Raw genomic sequence first — 13,469 nt, forward strand, 5'->3', positions numbered from 1 at the left:
AGGTTGAAGGTAGAGGGGAAAGTGAGAAAAAGAGCTAGGTATGACGTACATTGGGAGAAATCATTTTTGAACCTTTTCTGTTAATAAATCAAAGCATAGCCCAAGAAGTTCAGAGAATACTAGGCAGTGTAGTATAATAGAGATGCCATCTCACTCCTTGGCTGATTATATTCAAGTTGCTTTAAATAAGACAAAGAAGATCTTAAAGGTAGGAAGAGACAAAACACAGGGAACGTGGACATTAAAAGTGGTGTGACAAGAACAGCAAAATGAAGAATTTGATCCTGATGGATATATACAACAAAGAACTAGATGCACGGCTCAGAGATAGACAGAGTAGAATAGGCTACAGTGAAGCGGGATGGAGTGTGGCAATTAGAACCCAAAGCTGAGATTCCCCATTGCTGATTTGGAGTTAACGATCCGAGAAGGCACTTCCTGGGAGAGGTACCCTGTCCTATAGCAACTGCACAGCTGAATTTGCTACAGTCTCGAGGAAGGGGCAAGACTGTGGAGAGAACACGAAGTGAGAAAGGCAAACACAGAAGGTAGGCCTTCCGTACTCCCTCTGAGCCTCAGTCACTCAAAGTGTGGCAGCCCTCAATCTCAGCATGCACACCTGTAGAGAGTACTAGAGAACACAGCTCAGGAAGACAGAGGAATCATATCATCTCAACTAAGACGAAATCATGAGATGATAGTACATTCTATTTCATTTTTTCTTTTTTATTTATACTTCTTTTTAGTTGTTTTGTTTAGCGTATGTCTTTAGATAAATGTTTTGAAACTAGTCTTTATTGTTCTTTCTCCTTCATTTCTTTCTTTCTTCTTTATTCTCTTTGTCTGTACCTACTCTACACCATTTCTATTACTTCTTATACTTTTAACCCATATTGCTTGCTTTTCCTTTGTGCTTTTCTCTCTTTTCCTCCATTACTATTCTGATATGGCTGTCCCCTCTGTATGCTATGAATATGTTTGATTACCAATGGTTAATAAAGAATCTGTTTTGTCCTATGGTAGGGCAGAATATAGCAAGATGGGAAATCCAGGCAGGGATAAAGGAAGAAAGAAGACAGAGTCAGGAGACGCCATGTAGCTGCTGAAGGAAAAAGATACTTTACACAGGAGGAGTCGAAGACTGGAAATAATCAAACTGAGGGCTGAAATCAACAAAATAGAAACACAGAAAACAATCCAAAGAATCAATAAAACAAAAAGCTGGTTCAGGGAGAAAACAAGATTGACAAACCCCTATCCAAACTAATTAAATGGCAAAGAGAGAACATGCAAATTAACAAGATCAGAAATGAAAAGGGGAACATAACCACAGACACAGAAGAAATTCAGAGAATCATTAGATGTTACTACAAAAACCTATATGCCACGAATTTAAGAAATGTGAAGGAAATGTACATTTTTTTAGATAAGTACCAAAATTAAATCAAGACCAGGTGAACAATTTAAATAGACCTGTAAGTCACGAGGAATTAGATGCTGGCATCAGAAACCTCCCTACCAAAAACGCCCTGGACCATATGGTTTCAATGCAGAATTCTACCAGAACTTCTAAGAAGAGCTAATATGTGTTTCACAAAATAGAGAGTCATTGCCAAACTCCTTTTATGAAGTTACCCTGATACCAAAACCACACAAAGACTTAACCAAGAAAGAGAATTACAGACCAATCTCACTCATGAACATCGACGCAAAATTTCTCAATAAAATACTGGCAAACCGAATCCAAGAACATATCCAAAAATTATACATTATTATCAAGTAGGATTCATCCCAGAGATGCAGGACTGGTTCAACATACGAAAATCTATCAATGTAATCCATCATATAAATAAACTGAAGGAAAAAACCATATGATCATTTCATTAGATGCTGAAAAAGCATTTGACAAAATTCAACACCCCTTTATGATAAAGGTCTTAAAGAGATTAGGGATACAGGTTCATTCCTAAATATAGTACAAGTAATATACAGTAAGCTGACAGCTAACATTAAATTAAATGGAGAGAAACTCAAAGCCATTCCATTAAAATCAGGGACAAGACAAGGCTGTCCACTCTCTCCATACCTCTTCAATAAGTGCTTGAAGTCCTAGCAATAGAAAAAGACAGTATAATGAGATCAAGGGGATTTGAATTAGAAAGGAAGAAGCCAAACTTTCGTTATTTGTGGATGATATGATAGTGTACATAAGCAACCCCAAAAACTCTACCAAAGAACTCCTACAGTTGATAAACACCTTCAGTAATGTGGCAGGATATAAGTTCAGCTCCAAAAAATCAGTTGCCCTCCTATACACAAAGAACAAAGAAACAGAGAGGGCAATCAAAGAAACATCACCTTCCACGATAGCCACAAATAGCATAAAGTATCTTGGGGTAACTCTAACCAAGGAAGTGAAAAATCTATTTGACAAGAACTTTAAGTCTTTGAAGAAAGAACTTGAAAAGGACACCAGAAAATGAAAGGACCCCCCTTGCTCTTGGATTGGGAGGATCAACATAGAAAAATGGCAATTCTACCAAAAGCAATCTATAGATTCAATGTAATCCTCATCAAAATCCCATCAAAATTCTTCACAGACCTTGAGAGGACAATAATCAACTTTATATGGAAAAACGAAAAACCCAGGATAGCCCAAACAATCTTATACAATAAAAGAACTTCTGGAGGCATTACCATCCCTGACTCCAAACTCTATTACAGAGCTACAGTATTGAAAACAGCTTGGTATTGGCACAAAAACAGAGATGTTGACCAATGGAATCGAATAGAAGACCCGGATATTAATCCACAATCCTAAGACCACCTAATTTTCAACAAAGGAGCTAAAAGTATACAATGGAAGAAAAAAAACATCTTTAACAAATGGTGCTGGCATAACTGGATGTCAACCTGTAGAAAATAGATCCATATCTATCACAATGCACAAAACTCAAGTCCAAATGGATTAAATACTTCAATATTAATCTGACCACACTGAACCTGATAGAAGAGAAAGTGGGAAGTAGTCTGCAGCACATGGGCACAGGAGATCACTTCCTACGTAGAATCCCAGTAGCATAGACAATAAGAGTAACAATGAATAAATGGGACCACCTGAAACTGAGAAGCTTCTGTAATGCAAAGGACACTGTTCATTAGGACAAAAAGGCAACCTACTGACTGGGAAAAGATCTTCACCAACCTTGTATCAGACAATGATCTGATCTCCAAAATATATAAAGAACTCGAGAAACTAGACATTATAACTCTAATTAACCCAATTAAAAAATGGGGTACTGAACTGAACAGAGAACTCTCAACAGAAGTTCAAATGGCCAAAAGACACTTAAGGTCATGCTCAACCTCCTTAGCAACAGGAAAATGCAAATCAAAACAACTTTGAGATACCATCTTACACCTGTCAGAATAGCTAAAATCAAAAACACCAATGATAGCCTATGCTGGAGAGGATGTAGAGTAAGGGGAACACTCACTCATTGTTGGTGGGAATGCAAACTTGTGCAACCACTTTGGAAATCAGTGTGGCAGTTTCTCGGGAAACTGGGAGTCACCCTACCTCTGGCCCCAGCAATTCCACTCTTGGGAACATACCCAAGAGATGCCCAATCATACTACAAAAGCATTTGTTCAACTATGTTCATAGCAGCATTATTTGTAATAGCCAGAACCTGGAAACAACCTAGATGCCCTTCAATGGAAGAATGGATAAAGAAGGTGTGGTACATATACACTTTAGAGTTCTACTCAGCGGTAAAAAACAATGGCATCATGACTTTTGCATGCAAATGGATAGAAATAGAAAACACTTTACTGAGTGAGATAACCCAGACCTAAAAAAGAGGAATATGGTATGTACTCAATCATAAGCGGATTCTAGCCATAAATAAAGGACATTTAGCCTATAATTTTCATGATGCTAGAGAAGCTAAATAAGAAGTTGAACCCAAAGAAAAATATATAGTTATCCTCCTGGTTAGTGGAAGTAGACAAAATTTCCAGGCAAAAGTTGGGAGTACGGGGGTGGGGGTAAGTGGAGATGGGGAAAGAGATGGGAAAAGGTGCAATTGGGGAGAGCTTGGGGGAATGGGATGGTTGAGATGGAGGAAGGGTGGATATGGGAGCAGGGAAGTAGATATCTTATTTAAGGGAGCCATTTTAGGGTTGGCAATAGATTTGATTCTGTAGGGGTTCACAGGTGTCCCTGGAGATGTCTCCAGCTTGTTCCTTGGGCAGCAAAAAAGAGGTTGCCTGAATTGGCCTTATCCCATAGCTACACTGATGAATATCTTGCATATCATCATAGAACCTTCATCTGGCAATGAATGGAGATAGAAATCGAGACCCACATTGGAGCACTGTACTGAGCTCCCAAGGTCCAGATGAAGAGCAAAAAGAGGGAGAACATGAGAAAGGAAGTCAGGACAGTTGGTCCACCCAAGGAGACGGTGCGAGCGATCTAATGGAAACTCACCAAGGCCAGCTAAACTGGGACTGAATAGCATTTGATCAAACCTGACTCTCTGAATGTGGATGATAATGAGGGCTGATGAGAAGCCAAGGATAATGGCACTGGGTTTTGATTCTACTGCATGGACTGGCTTTGTGGGAGCCTAGTCTGTTTGGATGCTCACCTTCTTAGACCTGGATGGATGGGGGAGGAACTTGAACTTCTCACAGGTCAGGGAACCCTGACTGTTCTTAGGACTGGAGAGGGAGAGAGGGGGGAGGGGGAAGGGAAATGGGAGGAAGTAGAAATTTTTAATAAATAAAAAAATTAAAATTACAACCAGTATGAATAATATCAAGCAAGAAACATGTAATATATGTTTCAATAATTATCCTAAAAAAGAGAAGGAAATGTGTAGGAAAATATAACAGTATATCCTTCACTCTGTAAACTACCTCAAAAGCTACTTGAAATAACTTTAACTTTGAATTCTATCCTCTTTCTTTCTTTCTTTCTTTCTTTCTTTCTTTCCTTTCTTTCTTTCTTTCTTTCTTTCTTTCTTTCTTTCTTCCTTTCTTCCTTTCTTCCTTTCTCTTTCCTTTTAAGACAGGATTTCTTTGTGTAGATCTGGCTATCCTGAAACTCACTCTGTAGAAAAGGCTGGCCTGGAACTCAGAGATCCGCCTGCCTCTGCCTGCCAAGTGGTGGGATTAAAGGCATAGGACACCACCACCCACCTTGAACGCTATTCTTATAAAGGTTTTTTTCTTCTCTTTTTCAAAGAAAGTCAAGGAGAAATAAGCTTTATTAGGTGAGCAGAGTGGAACATTCACTGCTCACAGGCATTCTCCACAGGAAATATGAAGTAAGCTTTTTTTAATAGAAGCTGTATAACAGGCAAAATCCCAATTCTACACAAGTGTCCAAAACTTCAGAAGTGAAGGAAAAAGAATCAAATTCATTTTTAGATTTATGATTATTCTAAAATGTGGCACTTTAATATAAACACAAGATGCAATGTTTATGCCGTTTATAAAAATAAAATATAAGTCAATAAAAGGCTAAAATATCAGAGGAGAAAATTTGAATGTATAAATAAACTTTGATCTGGATGTGAAGTGATATAGTATAATTGGAAAGTAGAATCTGATTAATTAAAGGTATGTATACTAAACTCTGGTGTATCAACTTTTGCTTTTGCAAAACATAAATAGCAAATCAGTAGAGGAGCTAGCATGGAATTATATACATTTCCCAATTAACCTCAAATAAACCAGACAAGAGAAAAAAGTGAATTTAAAGAAGAGGGCAGTTTATACAATTAGAAAAATAACTAGCTAGACGGCAGGTTTCAATCCAGTCCCATGTACAACAATGATGAACATGTGTGAACCAGTTACATTAAAAGAGATATTAGATGATAGATGATGTTGTAAAAGGTAGATCCTAAAAATCCCCAATAACTAGCTTCCAATATGAAGATGCAGATTAGAAAACTATAAGCCAGGAAAAATCCAGCATATCTTATTAATATCAGTTAAAGAAGACCAAACAATCATACTTATGAGTGTTTTTTTTTAATTGTCTATCTTTAAAGTAGGATGACCAGATAACCACTAAAAGGCCATTCAGTGTTCCTGAGCCTTTATACACAAGGCTATTTCTCCTCAATATTCAATGTACACTACACAATATTCTCAAATGCTGTTATTATTCATTAAATCAGGTGATGAAAATAGTCCCAGAATTCATAAAATTCTTGCTTCCAAGTAGAAAACTGAAACCTCTTGGGTGGCAGGACTGTGTTCTTAGCTACGGAACCACCTTCTCTACCAAGGAGGAACCTTTTTGAGCACTTTCTTTCAATGTGTTTCTCTTCACCTGTGGGGGATCTTAATGATAAACCAGCCCTTTTCCCAAACCCAGCTCTCTAACTGAACTCTTGCTTCGGTTCTTTCACTTGCCTTGATTTATTTTTCTGTCTAGAAAGTTACACATTCATCCTTAAAGTACCCAGCTGACAGTCACAGGCACAACAAACAGCAAATGTGACATTGTAGAAAGTTAGACACAAAAGGGACCCAGGTGATCAGTATACCCCCCTGGATATACATGGAAAGTGTCAGAATATCCAGGAGGAGTCCATGAAAGCCTTAAACAGACAGCGACAGTGGCAAGGACATGAACACTCAAGTAGCAAATGCACCACCATTTCTTTTTTCCACCCTAAAATTCTGTGTGGAGAAAACTCTCCCACAGACAGCCAAAGAGCATGCAGCTGAGGAGGGCTAGCCAGGGGAGCAATTCCCTTATGGACAAGAAGTTCTCGAAGAGCTGACTTGCAGGGTAATCATTTATAACTATGTATACAAATATGTTTAAGATATATACATATTTTACCAAGGGAAGCACAGAGATGGAAGCCAGGTGCCCATGAAAGTTACCAGTACAGTAAACCGTCTATTTCAAGGGTCTTTATAAAGGTGTTTTCATTAGAAATTGCTTTGAGAATTCCTGTTACTTCACAATGTGCCCATGTCACAGAGGCAAAGCCAGCACCTCCAATCTTGTATGTTTGTCTAGATTCTTAACTCCAAGTTTCTCTGTCTATATAGGAAGTTACTTCTGGACTGGAAGCATCCTGGCTTTTGTGAGCTAGGGGATGTGGATGCATCTTAGTGTTGGATTGGGGAGACAGAGTTGCATTCCATGAAAAAACATCAGCTACCCCTCAGAGTTGCATGTGAGCCTTAAACCTGCCCCTCCACACAAAAGGTTCAGGCCAGTGTTACCTCAGGCTCGTTAGTTAGTCAACACGCAGAAATGAAGCTATACACCTGCTTTCTCTATTTTTTTAAAATGGTTTTTGGTTTGTTGAGACAGGTTTTCTCTGTGTATCTTTGGCTGTCCTGGAACTTACTTTGTAGACCAGACTGGCCTCAAACTCACTGAGATCTGCCTCTTCCTCCTGAGGTCTGGGATTAAAGGTGTGGGCCACCACCGCCTGGTACAGTTCTCCTTCTTTAAGAATTTGAAAACCTATAAAAATTCACCAAAAAATATACCGATGTATGGCTTTAGGTTAGTATACAGTTTTGACTTGTTGAGTCTCTGAAAAAAAATGCTTTGCTCCTAGGACCTAACAATATAAAAGATGTGTTGCTAAATTAAATTATAGGCTGGGTAAAATAAAATGATGAAATCAATAATTCATATTTTTCTTCTAAACAAACTTTTAGCTTTTTCCTCCAAAGGCCCACATAGAAAGTGTATGATCAAAATAGAATCTAGGAAGCCCAACAAAACAAAAAGAATTTTATACTGTATTCCACACAGTATAGAAATGTAAATGTTTACAAAGCAGATTAACTCTTTCTTCAACTTCAAATTCCATCTCAATTATGGTGTAGGTGAAAAAATAATTTGTTTGTAATTTATTTTTTTGAAAAATGTATTTTTTTTTAATCTTTGTTTTGAGGCTTGCTGCTTTAAGGACCATTTCGCAATTAGGATGCCCCAGGTGTCTGAGAACAATGTTACCATTAAAGATGCACCAGCATTTCTTTCTCTCTTATTTAAGTGTGAGTTCAGAGTTACCCTTAAATATAAGAAAAAATAAGACAAACAAACAAAAATTGGATGTGAAGCTGGAAGAACTCTGGGGTGTCCTAGGTGTTATATATGGACTTCTAAATCCAATATTTGCTTTATTTAATTTTCTTTGGCTTCCGAGTTTTTGCTAGGAAGTAGAAGTAATATCTGTTATAATTAACTCTCAAGGATGTGATGTTCAAGCAATTTAATATGTGGGATGACAATAATATCTGAATGTGATTGTGCACACAGTTACTCATGTAAACAACATTGTCTTACATCCACTAAGGTTAGCTATGGTACAGGAATAAGTGTGGTACAGGAAACACTTGGGATAGAACATAAATCCTTTATCTCTACACCTAGTTATGTGACTTAGCAAATCAAATAAACTTTATCAAACAGATAAAGAAATGCTCCCTCCCTCATCAGCCTGGAGAGCAATCAGGGTTCCCTGCCCTGTGGGAAGTCCAAGGACCACCCACCTCCATCCAGGTCTAGTAAGGTGAGCATCCAAACTGCCTAGGCTCCCACAGAAGGGGACTTGATCGGGGGAGGGAGAGGGAAATGGGAGGCGGTGGAGGGGAGGACGCAGAAATCTTTAATAAATAAATAAATAAATAAATGAAATAAAAAAAATAAATGCTCCCAACACATTGGCTGTAAAAATAACCAAGCTAAAATAAAAACATTTGTTTTTTAAAACCATTTTATTTCTACCAGATGACAAGCCATAAAAGAAAATGAAATTCTGGGTTTATAATATGTCTAATGTGAGGGTATTTGATTTCCCTACTGCTTGATTTCCTTCTTGGAGAAGGAAAAAATTATATTCAATAATTTTTAAAAGTCTGTAATGCACTTCATACAATTTCATACATACCTGAAAATCAAAAGCTTCATTGTCAAAATAAACTGAAACCTTTGCAAATACAAGGTTAGTAGAAAATCCCCTGTCTCAAAGCTACCAAATTGTTATTCAGATTCCATTTTGAGATCAGTCCTCACAGTATTGTTTGAGTGCTGCTCCATTTGTATGCTGTTTTAATTGAAAACACCAAGAATGAAAAAAAACTGCCAACAGTACAAAGCATCCTATAATTAATCCACTGTGTTCCCAAAACATGTTGTTTTCTTTGAGCATTGTTGAAGAGATGTCTAAATTATTTTGTCTTGCTTAAAAGAAGTGCTGATATTTAAGCACTAGTTTCACTTTATTCAATCCTGAGAATGTTTCAGATTTGTACAGTGCATGCTTGATCAGTAATAATTCATTATTACTTGATCATCTTGCCATTTTCCCAAAAACTCTCATGTAGAATATCCAATCATCAGTTCTTCAATATTCAAACTTTTGCAAAGAAGTCTGGTGATTAAATCAGGGCAAACAGATAGCAGTTCAAATTTCACTTCTGTTTTCACACACACACACACACACACACACACACACACACACACGAAAAGGAAATTCTGATGGCCTCCCATGAAATCTTATGGGAGAGAAACTGTGATTCTTCCTTACACTAAAACACAGGAATGAACAAGGGTACTACAATAGATCATCACCGATATGCGGCTTTAGTTTAGTATACAGTTTTGACTTGCTGAGTTCATGAAAAAAAATTGCTTTTCTCCTATGACCTAACAATATAAGTGATGTGTTGCTAAATTAAATTACAGTCTGGTTAAAATAAAATGATGTGCTGCTTCTTGGTAAGTATGCAATAACATTTGAAAGGTTTGTTTCTGGAGACACGTTATTAAGATTCAGATATGGAGCGTCAACTAGTTTACTCTTTATAAAGCCACTTTTGGTGCTACAGTAGACAAGATCTGAATAAATTATTGGCCTGGTGTGTTTCTAATATTTTAGAGAACGTTTCAGGATTAGAAGGAAATTAAGGCAGGACTGATGCACATTCAAGACAACTTGAAAAGGAGGATTTAAAGTATGGGATTTGTTACCAAAAGCACCTCTTTGGGAATGCAAGGACTTCTTAGCTCACCATTTCAATTGTGGAGAGTGGGGTGGAGAAACTGAGGACTGAATTTGGGGCTCAGGCACGCAAGGCTAGAGCTCCATAGGGGAGCTGGATGCCTAGCCCTCAGGGCATCAGTTCTAAGGACCATTTCTCCAAGCAGTAAACAGTAACTCTCTAATAGACTTGACTTTTAAAACGAGGTATTCTCTTACCTAGAAATCAACAACATTTCTAAGCTTTTAAAATCTTCCCTCCCACAGCACTGCCTTGCTTTTTCAGACATTAGGTAGGAATAGAGAGACTCCGTGGTCATTTATTCCTGGTTGAGCCAGAGAATTAGAGGCTCACTTAAGAGCTTCCCCAGGTGTTTTGTAGAAAGCTCACTTTGCTTAGGCCACAGAGGTGGGTGATGGCTGGGAAAGGGGGAAGGCTGGTTCTCTCACACAGCATAAACACTCCAGACTGGAGATGGCAGGCTCTGAACCCTTGAAAGGCAATTATCTACCACCTCCTTACACTCAACCTATTCCAGTCACCCTGTCTTGGCTACTGGGTGTGAGTAAGACTTTGCCTGTGAGTATTTTGTCTCATTATGTTCCAATGCAATTCCAGAATCCTAGTTCCAAGTGTTTATTGTTGGGCTGGTTGGGGGGTGGGGTGGGGATAGGAAGGAAGGAAGGAAGAGCCTACAAGATCATCAGCACTGAGCCCTGGGAGATGAGAAGTGGGGCTGTTGTGGACAACAGCGTGACACCCCAGGCTGTTGCCATTCAACAGTGCCCAGAGCACTTGGTCTGAATTGTGAACGCTCATTTTCATGCTGGGCAGAGCACAAAGGACTCAAAACCACCTGCTCAGCTGGGGAACCACCGGGGAGCCACAGTACCAATTCAATCCAGAGATTTATAGGGAGTAGAAGAAAATACACAGATTTTTGAATTCTCCTGCTGGGTCGGGCGGAGAACAGAACTGGAGCGGTGGGAAGGGAGATAGGAAGAGACCAGACAACAAAACGTTGTAACTGCATCTCTCAGGTGCTTACCTGTCAGCAGTGGGAAAAGAGGGTGGAATTGGTAAGCACTTCAGAGATGCTAAAGAACTGAGGAGGTCTCTGCCCAGGATTGCAGGTGGACTCAGGTTAGGCGTCAGTGAGAGATCGAAGAGGACCCCACCCCCCCACACACACACACAATGCTACACGACACTGTACCTCACTCCAGAGCCCCCAAAGTAGCCCAGGTCAAGATCAGTGGCACGGGGGTGGGGTAGAAACTGGCTTTGGTCTTGCTCCCTCTGGTCTCTGTTCTCCACATTGGAAATCATTCCACAACAAGGCGCGAAACTGCTCCAGGTAACATACACTTAGAAGTCAGGTTCCCCAGGTGTCTTGGTATTTTGTCCTCCAGAGGAGACCCCAGTCCCACAGTCTTAGCGGCAGGCTCCTAACTGTCCTCCACCTGGTGCGGCTCCAGCACACGGACCCCACCCAGTCGGGAGCTACCAAGGTCCCCTGAGGGCTGATCCCACCGCTCATAGCGCAGGGATTCAACTTCTTCATGGGTATCTCTAGCAGGGCGAATGCTGGAAAGCAACTTTGCCTGTGATCTCCAGTGCCTAGCGGAGTTGAAGGGACGCAGCATTTGGCATATAGCGAAGCGAGTCTTACCTTTGAACGGAAAGCAAGGAGTTGACATCCATGGTTGATTGCGGGTAGAGAAAAGCTGGCAGCGCGCAGGCGAAGGCTAGGGAGCCTGAGCGCCCCTCGGAGGGACAGAGACGCGCAGGCTGGAGCCGCTCTGCCCGAGACCCGCAGCTGAGACTGAGGCCCGCTCCTCCCTAGCCACAGAGCGCAGTGGAGACGTCCTGGTGGCGCCTCCTGTGGTCTGCTCAGATCTTGGAGACTGTTGGGTAGACTTAACCCTTCAGTCTAATTCCCGCCTCCCTTCTAGGTCTCCAATCTCAGGCGACTGACTTAGGGAGCCTTACACTCAGTCGCTCCCCGCTGGCTCCCCCTCCCCCTTATTCCAGTCCCCGCCCCTTGCTTTTTCTGGTGCACACCAGGTGTGAGCCCCAAAGTTGCTCACCCACTTGGCCGCATTCACAAGCTTACTTCTGGCGATTTCACTTTTCCCTTGTCCCCACTGGTTGTTGCCCGCTTCGCCTAGAAGACCCTCTGTGATTTGTCCTCTACAACAGTAGAGGAGATGCGTGCGTGATCGCTTGTGCCAAAGCACCCAGCTCTTTGGCTTTCCTTTAAGCATCCCGTCCCGTTTTTAATTCTCACCTCTCTTCATGTAACTCATTTCCCTTAAATGGAACTTGCCGTCTCTCACCTGTTAGACCCTATGAGCAGAAAAGGTCTCAAAACTCGCGACAGTGGCGGTCCTTCTGCGGCAGCTTTCAGAACCTGAACGCAAGCTCCACTGCTGCTGTTTGTCTGCTAGGCATCGCTTTGGGCACAAACAGCCTTTATTTTTAAAAAAGAAAGGAATGAAGACACTGGTGGGAGCAACTGTCTGTTAAGATGAGGGCATGGGACGTTCTGCCCTTTCTCTTTTAATTGAAAAGCACACTAAAAATGAAAGCCCCGGGACTTCCAGGAATGGGAAGATGGAATAAATAAAACCTTCCCCTTTGCTCTTGCAAGGATAACTAGGGCTCTCCATATTATGAATTGAATATAGCAAAAGAAAAAAAAGCTGGCAGAAGCATGGGGAGCAACTCAGGGGCTGAACATGCAAGGAATGTGTGTGGGTCTCTAGTCAAATGACAGAGACAGCCTACCCAGGCAATGTACAGATACCTGCTTCATGATGGCAGAATGTTAGAAGAGAAAATCCCACTCTGAATTGTAGAGTAAGGGGGTAAGGGTAAAGCCAATGTTTCACTATCCCGGGGTTGATGGATTCAAGCCATTCCAAAGCCATGTAGTGAAAGGGAAGACTAAGTGTGGACCAGGAGCTTGAATCCCCTCCAGGAAGAAGGAGCATGGCCCTCATCTTGTGCACTCTCAGCACAGCACCCATGAAGCAGACAGTTCCACAAACAGGCGCCAACAGTGGGTGCCCCTAACCGGCCACAACTCCACACACAGAGGTGCCATACGGGCAAAGTAAGTGGGGAGAATTTTAGCTCCTACAGCCCACAGCAACCTGTGCTCAGCTCCCTACCTTGATGTCAGTGGGACCTTGGTGGCAATTTAGAGGAGGTATAACTCAGAAGTAATGAGGCCATACAATAGCCTTGATTCACAACATAGAGACATAGCTACAGAGCTGTCGGTGAGGCCAGAAAGGAGCCTGGGGCCCGCAATCTTGGAAGCCAGACAGGGGAGTTTTACACAGGAATGCATAGAGTGGAAAGAGTGGAAGTGACCTTGGAGGCTCCAGAGAGAGTACCCCAAGACAAAGAAGGTGGGGGCT

At 41.0% G+C, this 13,469-nt stretch overlaps 1 protein-coding gene across 8 annotated transcripts in view; it reads right to left on the reverse strand.

Moving 5' to 3' along the window:
* The window catches only part of Sphkap (SPHK1 interactor, AKAP domain containing), a 137,878-nt gene extending 125,362 nt beyond the window's left edge, over nucleotides 1-12,516 (reverse strand). The window contains exons 1-2 of one of the 8 annotated variants that reach the window (XM_075952211.1): nucleotides 11,714-12,016; nucleotides 7,392-7,510 (exon numbers count right to left, since the gene is read on the reverse strand). Coding sequence is in view for 4 of the 8 variants with exons in the window: in XM_075952210.1 (XP_075808325.1) it covers nucleotides 11,714-11,745 (32 nt within the window). In the remaining 4 variants the exon portion in view is untranslated. Of the gene's footprint in view, nucleotides 1-7,391; nucleotides 7,511-11,713; nucleotides 12,074-12,380 lie in introns of those variants that run through there. The other 7 variants (XM_075952208.1, XM_075952209.1, XM_075952212.1 and 4 more) reach the window with 7 other exon arrangements.
* Nucleotides 12,517-13,469: the final 953 nt, after the last annotated feature.

The sequence above is a fragment of the Microtus pennsylvanicus genome, chromosome 17 (genome assembly GCF_037038515.1).
Source record: "Microtus pennsylvanicus isolate mMicPen1 chromosome 17, mMicPen1.hap1, whole genome shotgun sequence".
Taxonomy (NCBI): Eukaryota; Metazoa; Chordata; class Mammalia; order Rodentia; family Cricetidae; genus Microtus; species Microtus pennsylvanicus.